This window comes from Rhinolophus sinicus, linkage group LG05 (genome assembly GCF_036562045.2).
Source record: "Rhinolophus sinicus isolate RSC01 linkage group LG05, ASM3656204v1, whole genome shotgun sequence".
In the NCBI taxonomy this organism is placed as follows: Eukaryota; Metazoa; Chordata; class Mammalia; order Chiroptera; family Rhinolophidae; genus Rhinolophus; species Rhinolophus sinicus.
In genome coordinates, this window is record NC_133755.1 from 89,946,938 (window position 1) to 89,962,715 (window position 15,778).

General features: G+C 45.4%; 2 protein-coding genes across 4 annotated transcripts in view; one reads left to right on the forward strand and one right to left on the reverse strand.

The window, feature by feature from the left end:
• Nucleotides 1-504: 504 nt before the first annotated feature.
• On the reverse strand, nt 505-3,309 carry TBCC (tubulin folding cofactor C). Its single transcript, XM_019738484.2, has one exon. It carries the CDS (start codon nt 3,264-3,266, stop codon nt 2,226-2,228), a length of 1,041 nt encoding a protein of 346 aa, XP_019594043.2. The 5' UTR covers nt 3,267-3,309; the 3' UTR covers nt 505-2,225.
• Nucleotides 3,310-3,494: 185 nt separating this feature from the next.
• Nucleotides 3,495-15,778, forward strand: part of BICRAL (BICRA like chromatin remodeling complex associated protein) — a 94,537-nt gene continuing 82,253 nt past the window's right edge. Inside the window, exon 1 of one of the 3 annotated variants that reach the window (XM_074332946.1) lies at nt 3,495-3,553. The gene's annotated coding sequence lies outside the window, so the exon portion shown is untranslated. Of the gene's footprint in view, nt 3,554-4,839; nt 5,726-15,294; nt 15,483-15,778 lie in introns of those variants that run through there. The other 2 variants (XM_074332947.1, XM_074332945.1) reach the window with 2 other exon arrangements.

The following is a 15,778-nucleotide window of genomic DNA, read 5'->3' on the forward strand; positions in this document are numbered from 1 at the left end:
CAGTGGTTTGTAGGGTAGTGGATCTCAAGATCTGGTGTTTTGAGAGGAAGAAAAAGGCCAATGGAAAGGGAGCAAGATCCATAGGAGGTAGGAAGGGATGGGCACAAGTGGAAGAGGTAGGTCCAGGCAGGAGTTATACCTCTAACAACACCACGGGTGGCCGGTTTGCTCAATGGTTAGAATGTGGTGCTAATAACACCAAGGATGCTAGTTCGATCCCTGCATGGGCCACTGTGAGCTGCGCCCTCCTTAAAAAAACACAAAACACCAGAGATGGCAAGCTTTTCAAATGTTGAGGGATTGTCTTATAATGTGTTAGGTGTTGCTAGTTGGATTCTTATAATGTGTTAGGCGAGGACGGCAGTTAGTCATGAAATTGTGAGCTTTGGGAAAGTAGAAAAAGGTCTGGGCTAGGTGGCATATGTACCGTGGAGTGGGCCATTCAGGAATGCAGGACAGGTCAGCTCAGCGGAAATTCGCAAGTAAACGCTATGTTTCAAACAGTCATGATTTCGTGATTTTATTATCTATTACAAACTGCAGGTTTGCAAGATTCAAGGGCTTTTTTCTTTTTTTTAGATGTAGTTACCTTTCCAGTAAAAATTGTCATTCCACACATATGAATTACAAGTTCATTAGTGCCACAACCATGGTTTTTCCTGGGGTGTACTTAAACTGTCAGTCATCAGGGGCATAGCCTTAGGACACTGGTCATAGTTTCTAATTTGAAGATATGGTTGAGAATTTCATTATGTGTTTTCTCTTTTTATTATCAGGATTATTTCTCCCAAGCGATTTTTTCCCCTCTTCTTTGTGAATGTTGCAAATTGTGAAACTGATTAGGATCCTTTTTCAAGTCAGCTAATAGTTGAGGGAAAAAAATTCTGGATTCACGCCTGGTGAGGAAGAACTCTCTGTGACTTACACTTTTTATTGGCAATATTTTTGCCTCCAATTTGTGACTCCTTGTTCCTCCTTCTCATTTGTTTTTGTTATCTTGTTACATTTCACATATCTTAGGAACCACTTTAAATCCTTTTTTGGGGAACAAGATAAAACATATAAATATTAAACATAAATATTTAAAGTACTTCAAGCATGTTAACATTTGTGGCAATTATTAAATAAAAAGCATATCTGTAGTTACAAGGCCAATAGACCCAAAAAAGCTTTTTCAAATTCTTACAACTCTCCATTTAAGAATATTGGATGGTAGTGTACAGAGCAGGAAGCCAAATTTGTAACTGGAATCATAGCAAAATGAGTGGAAAAATTAAGACTCAGCTAAATGTTTGCCTCAATTCTTCTTTTATGAGGACATGTAGCATAATTATGCCTGAGAATTTAAAAAGGCAATTTGCACTCTTTATTTTGGATGCTTTCTTTTCAACTCAGTTAACACTATTCAAAATCACCCTCTTGTAGTGGTTAAGGTGGGCTCTGGAACCAGCTTACTTGGTTTCAAATCCCAGTCCACGAGTATGTGTGACCTTGGGCAACATAATTATGTTTCCTCACTTGAAAAATAGTGCTAACAGAACCTACCTCGTATGATTTTGAGGACTTAATAAGTGTATGTAAGGTGCTTAGAACAGTGTGTATGCATAGTTTAAGTGCACAAAAAATTGGTAGTTATAATTATTTTAGCTTTACAGTTGGGAAAACGCAGGAGACTCTCAGGGTCTAAGCCAAAATTTTGAACCCCATTTATGACTAGCTTAATTCCAGAAGCCCAAGCTAAGGTGTAGCTGAAGACCAAGGAGAAGCCCTTCCAGCACCCTGCTGAGAAATACTTGAAGTTAAACCTTCAATTCAAGAAAGCTCAGTTAATGGTACTTTGCACAGGTTTGATACCATAATTCCACATTAATTGGCTCCTACCAGAGCCTTGCTGAATTCGTTTATTCAACAAATATTTATTGAAGGCCTGCTTTATCATGCAATACATTGTAAATACCACAAATCAAAAAAACCCACACCATTTCCCTCCATGGCTTCAAACAATCAAATACTACCTCCCAGGCATTACCAAAATAGAAAAAATGCTTTCAAGTGTTAGACCTGTCATGAATTTAATGGAAATCACAAACAAGAGCCTATCACAATTTCAAGTCTTACATTGAAAACATACAGTGTGACAATAAATAAACTTTGGGGTCCCATTAGTTGGAGTCAGTCCCACATGGGACGAATTTGGTAGAAGTGAAAGAAAGAGTAATAATTGCTTAGTCCCACTGAATTATTCGCTCTCCTTCAGGAAGAATACTCCAGTTTGGGGAGGCCACACCCCGGGCCAGCCAGTTGAAATCGTCAACGTCGTCCCAGTTATTTTTGCTCCTATCTAAACCAGAGCCTTCGAAGTCTTTGTCGATCCCCGGGTAGCTCCAGGTGTAAGGGGCGAACTGGATCCCGCTGCAGTCCTCCACGATGGCCCTGCTGGTCACCTGCAGGAAGATGCGGGTGTCTCTCGTAGTGTGCACGCGGAGCTGTTGGCAGACCACGGCCAGCACGCACTCACTGCAGTCCTCCAGGAACACAGAGGTGGACACCGGACCGCAGAGTACCGTGCAGCTGCGGGCCTTGGTCAGCCGCAGGGTGTTCGGATTGCCATACAATCTGATCTTGCAGTTGCTCAGTTCGGTCAAAAGGACGTCTTGCTGGTGCAGCTCCTCCGCTCTTTTCTCCAAGACTTGGGACTTGAGGTTGGAGAAACCGCAGACCCAGCTGGAGCCGAAGCCTCCCTCCCCCTTCAAGGGCGGCGAGGAAGCCTGGATGCCTTCCGCCGCAGGGGCGCCAGGAGCCGCACAATCTACTTTGGTGGCCGAAGCTGCGTCTTTCCTTCGGGTCTTGAAAGCGAAACGCTTCTTGGGCTGTAGCTGCTGGCGCCGGTCCGCCAGGGCCGCCTGTAGCCGCGCCATCGCCTCTTGTCCCTGCCGCAGCTCGTAGGCGGCCAGGAACAAAACTGAGTCGTTGAGAAGTTTCTGCAGCCCCTGGAGCCGAGCGGCCGCCTCCTCCAGCTGCTCGACGGACTCCCCGCCCTCCAGAAGCTCTTCCACTGCTGCTCGCTCCCGAGCAAAGGCGGCGGCGAAAAAGTCGCTCTTTTCCTCTTCTACCTCCTGGTTCTGCCGCTTTTGCTTCCGCCTTTCCACCTCCAGTTGCCTCTCTTGTTCTCGTCTCTGAAGCCGCTCAGGCACCAGGCTCCGGTCCCTCTGGGATCCCACGTCCCCGTTCCCCGCCGCAGCAGCGGAGCAACTAGCAGTCTCCATCTTGACTGCAAGCTTCCTTTCTCCTGCCTTCCTTCCTTTGGGCGCGCCCTCCGTGAGGCCTCCCACCAACGCGTCCTGTGATTGGCCGGCCACACTGACGTCAAACTCCCCGGCCTATTTTCTTCGCCCATTGGTTCCTCCTCTTCGGAGGGGCGGGGATATGGGGCGGGGCCAACTGACAAAGGGGGTGGAGAGACAAAGGTCCTTGTGGATGGGTGGGGTGGGAGGCAGGCGGGGGAAATTTTTTTTCCTCTTAAAGGGGCAGGATTTATATCCGGGATTGTGGGGTGAGTTGCAGCAGCGGCAGCTGCACATGTGGGTTTGTTTATAAGAACAAGGTTAGAAACTCGCAGGCCTCCCCCTCCCCCCCAGCTCCTCCCTACTACCCCCTTACAGGCCAGAGATCTGCTGCTGGTGGGGGGAATGTGTGCGTGTGGTGGGTGGGGGGACAGGTAGTGGTGCGAAAGATGGAGGGGGGGGAATATTGCACCGCCCGGCCCGCGCCGGAGGAAGCGGCAGCTGGAACAGCTGGCTAGGGAGCCGCTTGCATGCCTCTGGTTTTTTCTTTTCTCTTCCACCACCCCTTCCCCCAGCCTATTCCTGCCGCCCCTAAACCCTTATCCTGCCCGCCCCCTCCCCCTCTGCCGCTGCAGTTCGGCGTGGCCTGGGGCTCCTAGATCTCCGCAGGCAGTTACGAGGGCGGGAGTAGGCGAGGGGCACTGGGATGGAAGAGATTGGGTTCCCCACTGCAACGGGGTACAGGGGGCTCTGGGGTAGCCTAAAAACGGATTACTATTTTTTTGGCCAATTGCTGCAGTCGGCGGGGTGGGGGTGGGGGTGAGATTCCACACCCCCTTCCTCTTCCTCCCACGCCCTCCCCCCCTTCGCTGTCACTCCCTTCGCAGCTGGGCGCCGCTGGCCGCGCCGGGGTGAGACCCCAGCCCGGGGCTCTGGCTCTCCGTGGGGCCACGGGTCTTTAGGACAGCGATGGGGGAAATGCTACATTATTTCTAGAGGTGGTGGGAGGGATTTGTCACCGGAAGTAAATGAGCCTTGCTTAAAGTCTGGACCAGCCCGAAGTGTGAGTGGGCAGCCGAGACAACGCAGTCCTTAGCAAAACCCAGGGCAGTGCGGACGGCCGAGGACCCAGACGCCGCCGGCCGCTGGCGCGCGGCGACCTCGTGTGCTCGGTGCAGCCCGCGGAGCGTCGGGGCCTCATTGACCCGGCCCGCCCTTCCAGTCTTGTGTTTCATCCGTATCTCCACCCCCGTTCCCGGCCTCCGTCGTTTTTAATTGGGATATTTAACTGTCCAAGAAATTGTCACTTGACATTTCACGGATATGCCTGCATTTCATGCAGAGAAAGATGGGAGGAAAGGAAAGAATTAAGACTCATCTCCAATTCTTCACGCCCCACCTCCTCCTTTCCTTCCCATTTAAAACAAAACAAAACAAAAAAATATGTAAATTCCCGTATTTCTCCATATTTCTCCACTGAAAAGTCAGCACAGGTCACACCATTTGGCAAATTCCACGCGGGGTTTGGGGCGGGGGGGTCTTGTGTGTTTGTATGTGTACGACGTGCGCCCGATGGAAATGTGGGTGCTGGAAAATTCCTGTGCTGACGATTGTAGTATATACTTCGTTTTCGTTTGCTTTGTTTCATGGACAAGCTGGATGAGGCTTTTTGTTTTTTGTGAGGTATAGTTCTGAGGCTGGTGAATGAAATTTATAGCTGGTTATCTTGTCTAAGTCACACGGAGGAATGCAATAGCTGCTTTATTTTATGAAGAATTGATTTAACCAAGGAAGGTCTAAAGATTTATTTTGCTAGGGGGGGAAAAAAAACGCCTGACCTGCCTCCCTTAAGTTTTCCAGTAATTGAATCTGTGTCGCAAAAATTAAGAAACTTTGTAAGCAAGCAAGGTTTATTGGACTTGGGAGTTACAGCTGAGGTCAGGCAACATTTTTGCATTAACCATAGTGAATCTCTGAGTGGTTGTTAAGTGTTGTCTGTATCAGAAATGCCATAGAATTCGTTCAATCTTTTCAAGAATTTCATTTCTGCCTAACAATAAGTTTGGAAGTTTCTGAATATTTTAGGTTGGCCAGTTCAAATTTTTTATAAGAAGTCGTAAAGGACAAAAGTGAACAGGCCACCTGGTTGACCCAGTGTGTTGGAGGCAGTTTCCAAAACTGATGTGAAGCCTGCGTGGGAATGGGTGTGGTCAGTGGTGTGGTCATCCTGAAGCATGAGCTTGACGGTCCCTTGAGCCCCCAGGACAACTGCTAGGTGAGGTGGGTGGTTAAGACATAAATATAAAGCTACATTTCTGAGTTCGAAAGCAGTAGGAAGGCTGGGAAACCTCTGGCATTCCCAGACTGTGTTTCTATCTTTCTGACATTTGAGGGCAATCGATTCAGTGTGCATCTTTGAAATGGATCCCAGCTCCTCAGAGGTAAGTGCCTGTTGTGATGGAAGTAAAGGGGTAAGGTGTTACAACAGAAACGTGACAAAAGGCAGGCAGCCATGAGTTCGGAATCCTGCTTTCAGATACCTTAAAAGGCTTGTAAATCAAAGTATTTGCTCTCTTTTAGACATCTTAAAAAGTGAAGGAATTCTAAGGTTTTACAGATTTTAAAAATTACCAAAAATTTAGGTACTTTGTGGTTCTATTAGTTAGACTTTTTTCACTTTTTGAAAATTTCAAACATACTGGAAAGAAGCGGGTTATACTGGAAAGAAGTGGGTTATACTGGAAAGAAGCCGGTTATACGGGAAAGAAGTGGGTTACGTGTACCCATCACCCAGCTTCAGCAATTACCAACTGAGTCTTGTTTCTTCTAAAACGCTCGCCACTTTCCACCCCACCTCATTCAGATTATTTTACAGCAAATCCCAGGCATTATTTTATATTTTATAATCTAGAAATATTTCAATATCTATCTCAAAAAGATTAGGACTAACCTTTTATAACATACCCACAATATTATCACCACACTCCAAAAAATGTGGTGATATTTCCTTAGTATCATCAGAGTTCCGGTCTATATTCACATTTCTCTAATTATCCTATAATTTCCTTTTAAAAGTTATTTTATTTCAATAAGGATCCAAACAAGTTCCATACAATTGTCTACTTAATGTCCCTTTAAAAATCACTCTTAAAACTGCTCTCTCTTTTTCTCTCAAATGTTTTGTCGAAGAAACCTGATCATTTGTTCAGTAGAGTTTCAGACAGTCTGGATTTTGCTGGTTGTATCTCCATACAGTGTTTGTTAGATTTGAAATATTTGTCATATGTATTTGATCTTTTAATGTCATAAAGTGAATGTTTATGTATTGGTATGCCACATGAAATCAATAACCATATAGTGAAAGCGTTTAAGCACAAATAAAACAGTCTTTGGGTACAGCTAGACAGCAGCAAGCGAATAAGTTCTTTGGGTGGTGTACGGATTTTGCCAGGGACCCTGTACGGTGGGGGATGCCAGCCACACGTAGGTAAATAAAACAGATCCAGGCTCTGTATTCTTTTAGCTCGATGCCAGAAGGTGTCACCTATTCATTTTTCAGCAAACGTTGAATATATAGTAGATATAAAACATTCATTAAAGAGCTCTATATGTCAAGTATCAAATGGTAGGCAAACATTCCTACCTTGATCCCTGACTTTTATGACACAAAGATGAGAAAGATTACAGCCGTGGGGTACACGCTGTTCTTAAAAAGGCTCCAGGGGCCGGCCAGTTAGCTCAGTTGGTTAGAGCCCGATGCTCTTAACAACAGGGTTGCTGGTTCGATCCCCACATGGGCCACTGTGAGCTGCGCCCTCCACAACTAAATTGAAACAACTACTTGACTTGGAGCTGATGGGTCCTGGAAAAACACACTTAAATAAATAAAAGTTTAAAAAAGAAAGAAGAGGCTCCACGTTGGTGTTGGAAGCTGTACAGGAGCAGCTCTTTCCTTCCACCTTTGCCCGTGGCTCTCCTCCCCCCAACACCTTTCACTTTCTGGAACTTTTCTCATTATTGTACGTCTAATGCCTAGCATAGAGGCTTGTACTGTTGTTGTTTTTTAATCTAACATCAGTTTATTAAGCACTTATTGTGCCCAGCCCTGAGCCAGGGAGACCCTCAGGCTGCTAAAGTGACTGAAAACAGACATAGTCCCTGTTCTCCTTCAAGAGGCCTAATTTGGGCAAATAATCACAGGAAGATGTAAAATTGTAATAGTGAGAACTGTTGCAAAGGAAAGAGGAACAGAGAGTGCTACTAGTGGGAGGTTTGACATTGTTGGGGAGGTCAGTGAAAGCTTCCCCGAAGGGGTTGAGCTGGGGCTGGAAGGATGAGAAGGAATTCACAGGGAGGAGTGAGTGAACACTGAAAAGTGTCTTATAGATGTACAGGCCCCTGGGGTCACTGGTGACTTGATGGAGAGCGGTGTCGGGGGAGTGCGGTGGGCGGTTGGCAGGCTGCAGGGTAAGAGGAGGGGTGGGAGTGACGCAGTGGAGCTAATGACACACGTAACTCTTTGGAGAAGTTTGACTGAAGGGGAAGGGGGAGAAAAAGGGGAATGAGAGGAGGCCAGTGAGGTGTTTTTGTTTTTTTTTAGAGACAGAGAAGACTTAAGATACATTATACAAGGTTTCTGAAAAGGCTTGCGGGGGAGGGTAACCCAAAGCACAGGTGCAAGGGTTAGTTGTCCATAGGAGAATGGACAGCTTCTCTATTGCAGTGTTGTTTTAACTTTTTATTAGGAAAGTTTTCTAACATACACAAAAACTTTTTGACCTCAGCCCATAGTAACAGACGCATCATAATTGAAATAGAAGCTTTAAGAAATGGTAGATACTCAACTATGTGCAATAGCTACCATTTTCTATTCTATTGATTGCATTTAAAAATGCTGATCAAGACCCCTTAAATTAATCTGCAGTTTAAAAACTGCTGTATCAGCCAGAGAGGGTGCAGCTCTAGGTAAATGTGTATGTTTCGTCATTGGCAGATGAGTCTGAATTGATGGTTTTTGTGTTCTCTATAAAGGAGGCAGTGAGATCCTCTCCTGGGTGTAGGAGGATGGGACTGAGGGTGTCTGAAAAGTACTGGGAAGGTGTGAAAGCGCTGCGGGACAAGGGAGGGACTATGTTGCCCGAGAAATGGGGCTGGGTGGTGTGGATATTCGGTAAACACTGGGAGAATGAATGAGGGAACAAAGGAGAACCTCCCAGGGCAGCAGTCTAGGTTGGAGACCAGCTCAGGGGAAGGAGATGGGATACTGGGCAGGCCAGAGGACAGAAGCTGGTGCGGAGGGCCTGGCCTTCAGAAGCAGGGAATCCCTATAAGGCAGCTTCTCTAGAAGAGTCTGGAGGCTTCACTCCTGGAGCTCCTCATACATTCCTGCCAAGCTCTTCAGAAACTTACGTCACTCTTCCCAAGACCCGCACTGCCTGTCAACAGATGACGTTACCTACTCTTCACAGAGAAAAAAGGCCACCAGATGTGAAGCTCACCTTGCCTCCCATCTCACTTATAACTTATCCATGAAGTTCCACCTTCTTGTTTCTTTCCCTCTCATCCATCTAAAGCATCCATCCATGTCCCTTCCCTCCCATTTCGGAGGACCTCCAGGCCTCCTCTCTTTCTTCGGGATCTTTAATCTCTGTCTTCGTTGGCATTTTCTTTGGCACCTCTCAGCCAGCGAGTTGCCTCAACTTGAAACAATTTTCCTTTTGTCCTATCATCCACCCAAATGAATGCTCTGTTTTTTCCTTAACAGTAGACTTTTTATTCTTTTTTTTTCAATCTTGGGGGGAGGTAATTAGTTTCTTTCCTCCTAGCTTTATTGAGATATAATTGATATATGACACTGTGTGAGTTTAAAATGTACAATGTGATGATTTGATATTTGTATAGATTGAGAAATGATTACCACACTCAGCTTCGTAAACACACCCATCACCTCACAACATTACTTTATTTTTCATTTATGTGGCGAGATCTTTTCAGACCTACTCTCTTAGCAACTTTCAAGTGTGCAATATAGTATCGTTAACTACCGTCACCAGGCTGTACATTATGTCCCCAGAACTTAATCCTTTTATAACTGAAAGTTGGTACCCTTTGACCCACTTCATCACGTCCCACACCTCCTAGCTTCCGGCAGCCGCTAATCTACTCTCTGTTTCTATGAGTTCCATTTTCACACGAGACTTAAAAACAGTTACGTACATTTGCTGTGTCCAGTTTCTCAGTTATCATTCCCTCCTTAGGCCCTGGTCATCCAATTTCCGCCTCGGCGACTTTATTTGAAACTGAAATCCTCGCTGTTCCCTCCTAACTTTCAAATCCATTGCTCTTTGTAGCTGTAAGCTGTCAATTACCCCTTCTCAAAGCACAGCTCCCTGGTTCTGTCTTAGTTCTCTTCTCTGTCCATCCTTGATCACTGCTTCTTGTCTCCTTCACAGACCTCTTTCTATTCATCCTTTAAATGGCGGTGTGGTCAGAATTCTATCTTGGAACCTCTTGTTCCTCCCACCTCCTTCGGCAAGCTTACCTTTTCCCAGGGCACCAAGTCCTGTCCATATGTTGACTAACTCCTGTCTCCTCCCTCCACCTCTCTCCTGAGCCCAAACCTGAATGAACTTCCCACACCAACACCTTTCTAGATATTTCCATGTAATTATCTACTATCCAAAATTCCTCATATTTAAGGTGGCCTAAAATGAAGTCCTTATTGCCCTAATGATGTCCTTTTATACAATGGTTTCGGTTATTTATTGTCGTATAACAAACCAACGCTAACTTATCGGCTTAAAACAGCAATAATTTGTTATTTCTCATAATTCTGTGGACGCAGCTGAGGCCATAGCTTCCAAGAGAGACTCACTGTTGTGTCTGGGGCCTTGGTACAGGCTGCCAGCTGGTGTCCCTCACTCCCCCCCAGTGTAGCCTCTCTCGCACACTTGGTCTCCTCGTATTCAGTAGTCAAGCTCAAGCGTCTCCACCTGATGGCTGGCTTCCACAAGGGCAAAAGCTGACCCCCCCCCCCCAGACCTCTTAAGGCTTTGGCCGGAATTGGTACAATGTCACAGTGTCACCTTTAGTGCATTCATTCAGTCAAAGCAAATCACAAAGCCAGCCCAGGTTGAAGAGGGAGAGAAACAAACTCCACCTCTTGCTGGGTGGTGCAGCAGCATTTAAAGGGATGGAAGGAATGGCAGCCATCTTTGCAGAGAATCCACCATGCTATGTGCTGGCAATGTCTGAGCATTTACGTGTATGACCTCGTTCAGTCTTCACAGCATCCCTGTCATGTAGGTACTGCTTGTATCCCCATTTACCAGATGAAGAACCGGAGAGGTGAAGGCCACTTCCTTAGGACTGAGAGCTCGTAAGTGAAGGAGCTGAGTTTGAATGAGGCGACCTGGTTCCAGAGTCCAAGCTTTTAACCCCACCGTGTGATCATGATAACACATCTGATCATGCTGCCCGTACCACATGCGTAGTTTTCCACGCAGGAAATCAGACCTCCACAGAGCCTCATTCCCTCACTGGTCCACCTAGTCTGCAAGTGCTTTCTCTCTCTGGCTCAGGCCCTCTCTTCATGCTTTGTTCCTCTCTCCTCATCTCTGCATACCCATCTGGTCCCCTACCTCTGTGCTTCCTGAATTCCCCCAGTAAGTGGCTGGGGCCACTTATTCAAGCCGATCGTGTCACTTTACTTAAAACTTCTGTTGGCTCCCTCTTGTTGAATACTGTTCAGACTCCTTAGTGTGGATGCCGGACCCATCACAGCCTGAGCCTGTCCCCAGGTGCCTCTCCGGCCACATCTCCCATCATTCCCTTTACTCCGGCCACACCAGGCTCATGCACTTCCACTGGTTACTTAATCAGCACCGACTGTATGCCTGGCACTTTTCTGGGTGATGGAGGTACATTGATCCACACACAGACAGGGCTCCCTCAGAGCTGACAGGCTAAATGAGGGCAGCAATTACAGGGTGCTGTGAGATATACTATTAGGTTGGTGCAAAGGTAAATGTGGTCTTTGCAATTTTTAACCTTTTAAACCGCAATTACTTTTGCACCAACCTAATAAAATGGGAGAGATCTTCGGTGCTGTGATCACATAAGGTTACTTAACCCAGACCAGGGAAATCGGGTGAGGTCAGAGGTGGTGGGTTGGTGGGTGACTTTTAGGAAATCTAAGCTGGATCCTAAAGAATGAGTGAGATCTAACTTGATGAGGGGAGAAAGCAGAGTCATTCATTTCTTTTATACAAATATTCATAGAACACCAACTACGTTCCAGGCACTGTTCTAGGTGCTGGAAAGAGCAGTGAACAAGGCAGACAAAAAGTCCCTGGCTTCATGGCCAGGAAGCTGGGACAGCTCCAGTGACTGTAGCAGTAGAGACAGGACATGGCAGCAAACCTGGACGTGAGAAAAAGATGCGTTAGACTAGAGCAGTGGCCTCACCCCTGGCTGCATGAGTATCGCGTGGGGGGCGATTGAAGCGTCCTGACGGCTGGGCCTTGCCTAATAGTTCAGTCAGACTCTCTGGGAGTGGGGCTTTGGCATTGGTATTTTTTATTCATTATCCAATGACAGGATCAGATTATCTCCCCCCCCCCTTTTTTTCCTTTAACAAAGAACCAACCTGGATGCTGTGTGTGGAATGGATTCACGTGGTGCAAAAGTAACCTGATGGCAGTTTGGAGGCTGTTGCAGGAGCCAAGGAAACAGCGGTGTTGGGCTATGGCAAGGAGAGAGAGGATAGAGAGGGAAGGGAAATGTCTGAGAAATGTAGGAGACCAGACAAGACTCAGTGATTAATCAGAAGTCAGGGATCCAGGAGGGCCAAAGGTTGTAGGAGGTTCTGGCTTGAGGTGCTGCTGCCGTGTGATCACGGTGCCTGACACAGTGAGCGAAGTGAAGCAAGTTTGGAGAGGGAGCTGGTGGGACCATCTGGGCCCTGCTGCTTGCTCCCTTGTTTTCCTGCCTGTCATCCTGTGCTTTATCTTCTCTACATCATTCACCTCCTACAAGACCTGTTTTACATGTCTCCTCTTCCGGGAAGTCTATCTGGATTCTTCCCTCTGTTGGCTCTGGGTGAGTGTTTATCAGCCTGTGAGGTCAGGATCCATTTACAGATCTGCTCTGCAGCTTGGGCTCCTCCAAGGAATGATGTGTTTTATAACGAGCTGTATGCTTGGCACGGTGCCCAGTACACTGAAGGTGCATAGTAAATGTTTGTGAAATAGATGTGTTAATGGACGAAGACTTGGGCCAGACCTCTCTTAGGACTGTGATTGTTCTTGTCACGGGGGCTTGTTCTTGTTTCCAGAGTACGGGACAGAAGGAGTCCAGGGGCGGAGATGAGGGTATTTGCTGAGCTGATCAGGAAAGGCGCCTTGTAGTTAGAGGTGCGTAGCTATTGACCCTAAGGTAGAGATACATAGTCAGCCATCTACCTTGTCTCGAATTTTGTTTCAAATCCTTTCATGTCAAAAGGCATATAAATCTCTTAAAACTGTTCAGCGTCTGTTCTTTCTCTTGTGTCTCTTCCTATCAGCTGGTAATAAGTGAACAGATAGAACTTTAAATTCTCATTGCTAGCTGTGTGACATTGGATCTGATATTTAACCTCTCTGTCAAGCAGAGAGAAAGATATACCAGGGGTACCAAACACATGTATACAAGTGGACACTTTGGTCAGCGTTGCTCAAGCAATAGTTCGCTGTCATCAGAAGTGTCTGGACGCTGATGGTAACCACTCTGAGCACCTCTTGTAATTGCAGACGTCAAACATGACTTGTATTCATCTTTTGTTATCGGTATATATCGAGTATTACAATTTTAATATAGTTTTCCTTTCTTAAAATGTGTATACTTTTTTTTTATTTGGCACCCTCTGTATTTCTCCTGGGATTGTTGTGATGTTAAGTAAAGTAATGTGTGGAAAAGTACCAAATATTGGGCCAGACCTGTAGCAGACCCTCCAGAGTTGCCAGGTTTTTCTGCCTTCCGGTCCCTGGACCTTTGTTCCTTGGCGTTTCCCAGTCCTCAAATTTACTGGCGGAGCCAGAATTTGCTGTGTGCACTCTGACCTTCTCCAAAAGGGCGATTCTTCTATGAACAGTTCTCTGGCCTTTCTGCAATTCTGGGGATAATTGGGCAGAACTGACATGTAAATCGTGCTGCAAAAGAAAACCAAAGAATCCTGGAAAGACTGAGCTGGACAATCCCAGAGGGATGCTTTAATACCAGGACAAAAACGGGCTTATACTAAAAGGGAAAATAAGGATATGTAGTGAGTTTTTTTTCATGACACTTGATTCATTCAGTTTAAAGAACTGTATTGTGAGATCGTATCCTTTTACTTTTTCTTTCTATTTTTTAAGTATTTCTTTTATGAAAGCCTGTCTATGTGAAATCTTCCATTTTGGGAACCATGGATGTAATCATACGTCACTTTACAGTAAGGGAGTGTAAAGCAGTCGTATGTAATAGTCATGGAATGTGGAGTGTTTTTACATACTCTGAGCTCTTATTTGACTGTAGCTCCGTGAGTGCTGTGCTTGTTTCTGCTATTTTGTGTACCCCATAATCCCAGTTACAGCATCATGCCTGGCAGGGAAGGCTCACTGTCATTATCTGTTGGAGGAATAAATGAAATATTGTAGAATCCTAGTTTGTAAGATATTTATTGTGTATTGATGGAGCCAGGGAACTGGTTGAGGGACCCTCTGTTCTCTGTTGCCCAGCAGAGCAGGTACTTAGTGAGTGAACGTGCCCTCAGGTCACACAGAGATAAGGCGTGTCCAGGAGAAGATAATCCAAGGACCTGAATGATAATAGCATGAGCTACCAGGCACCTCCCAGGCACTTAAATTATCTCATTCAATCTTCACGGCAACCGTGCCAGGAGGGTAATAGTTTGAAGCAACAACAATTTTAAGAATCTTTAAAAGACACCGCCAAATTTTAAACCCAAACAGATGTGTTTTTAATATATATGGGGGTAACTTTTCAGCCTCAGTTTCCTTGTTCTTCAGTGTAAGGGGAAGAATGATGCACAAGGTTCTGAGATAATTTAAAGGCTTTTATAGACATGCTTATTCATTGAGATCAGTGTTTTTAAAGCATCCTGGCAGTTGAAAGTTAAATAAGCAAAAAAAAAATTATCCTTTTCAACTCTTTTGCCTAGTTTTAAGATTTCTTCTTTAGAGAGGATTTCGTTATTTGCTGAGTTGCCACTTTTCTGTGAAATACTATCAATCACAGGTTTTCAAAACTCAGGTTCCAACCCATAAGGTCATGAAATCCATTTAGTGGGTGGTAGTCTGCAGTTAAGAAAAAAATGATAAAAGAAATAGAATATGTCAGAGTGCATTGTATTGCATAAATAAGTTTATATTATATGTGTATGTTTCAAATATACACATACGTGACCTATGAGATAAAATGTATTTCTTTTTATAGGTTATGGTCAAAAAAGTTTGAAGAAAAGGGTTTTGTGAGTGACCTTGCCCATTATGGTACACTAGTGTTCATGGATATGGGTCATGACATGACAAGGAACTATGGATGCTGAGCCAATTCTTGCCCAATGTCAAGTGGGAACCTATTTGGGCTACAGATACCTCCTCCTTCTTTCATTTGTAAGAATAATGAAAGTTTGCTTATAAAATGTGAAAGGTGCCTGCTTGGACGAGAGAACAATGGCACATACCGTTTAGAAATGGGGATGTGTTACAGGCCTACAGTCTAAGGCATTGGTGGTTCTCATAGTTGTGAGTTCTCCTTTCCAGGAGGGATCCAATGGTCCGTGACATGTAGTAATTTGAAATTTGCTGAGGCACAAATCTGAGTGAGTGCATCCTAGGAGGCCGGCCGGGCCTGTGGGTGGGACAGGTAGTCATTTAGCTCGTGAGTGAGCTACACCCCCTGCCTTCCATCTGCATTTCAACATGACATGCCATGTTTTCCATTCTTTGTCTTAGGAGGCGTAACTCCCTTACAGTGACCCAAAGCTTGTTTCTGTCTGAAGGATGACTCTGAAATGAAAGGTGACGTTTAAGTGAACCTTGTGGTGTGAGGATATACCAGGAAGGATAGGCTCTTGACAAAGGTGTGATTCTCCAGGAAGCTGAAGTCTCTGGATGTACCTGTGGTCTACAAGTTGGCAATTCCTGGAGCTCTCTGCAGGTAGCTTTAGAGGCTGTCGGGTGTGTGTGATATGCTTTGCTGCGTTTTTAGAACCTGGGGGTGAGTGTTGACTTGAGGCAGTATTCACCTATTGTATAGCTTCTGGAAGATAGAAATTTAGTGTGTGGACATCTTCGCATTTGTTTTAAAAGAGGAGACAATGTGTGTATGTATTTTGCATGTTAATTCCAATACTTCTTGATCGATTGCTTTAGGAATGACTGTGTCAAGTCCTGATATTATCCGAGTGGTTACGCTCTTTAGGATTCTGTATTGTCTGTCTTGGGTTTGTCTAG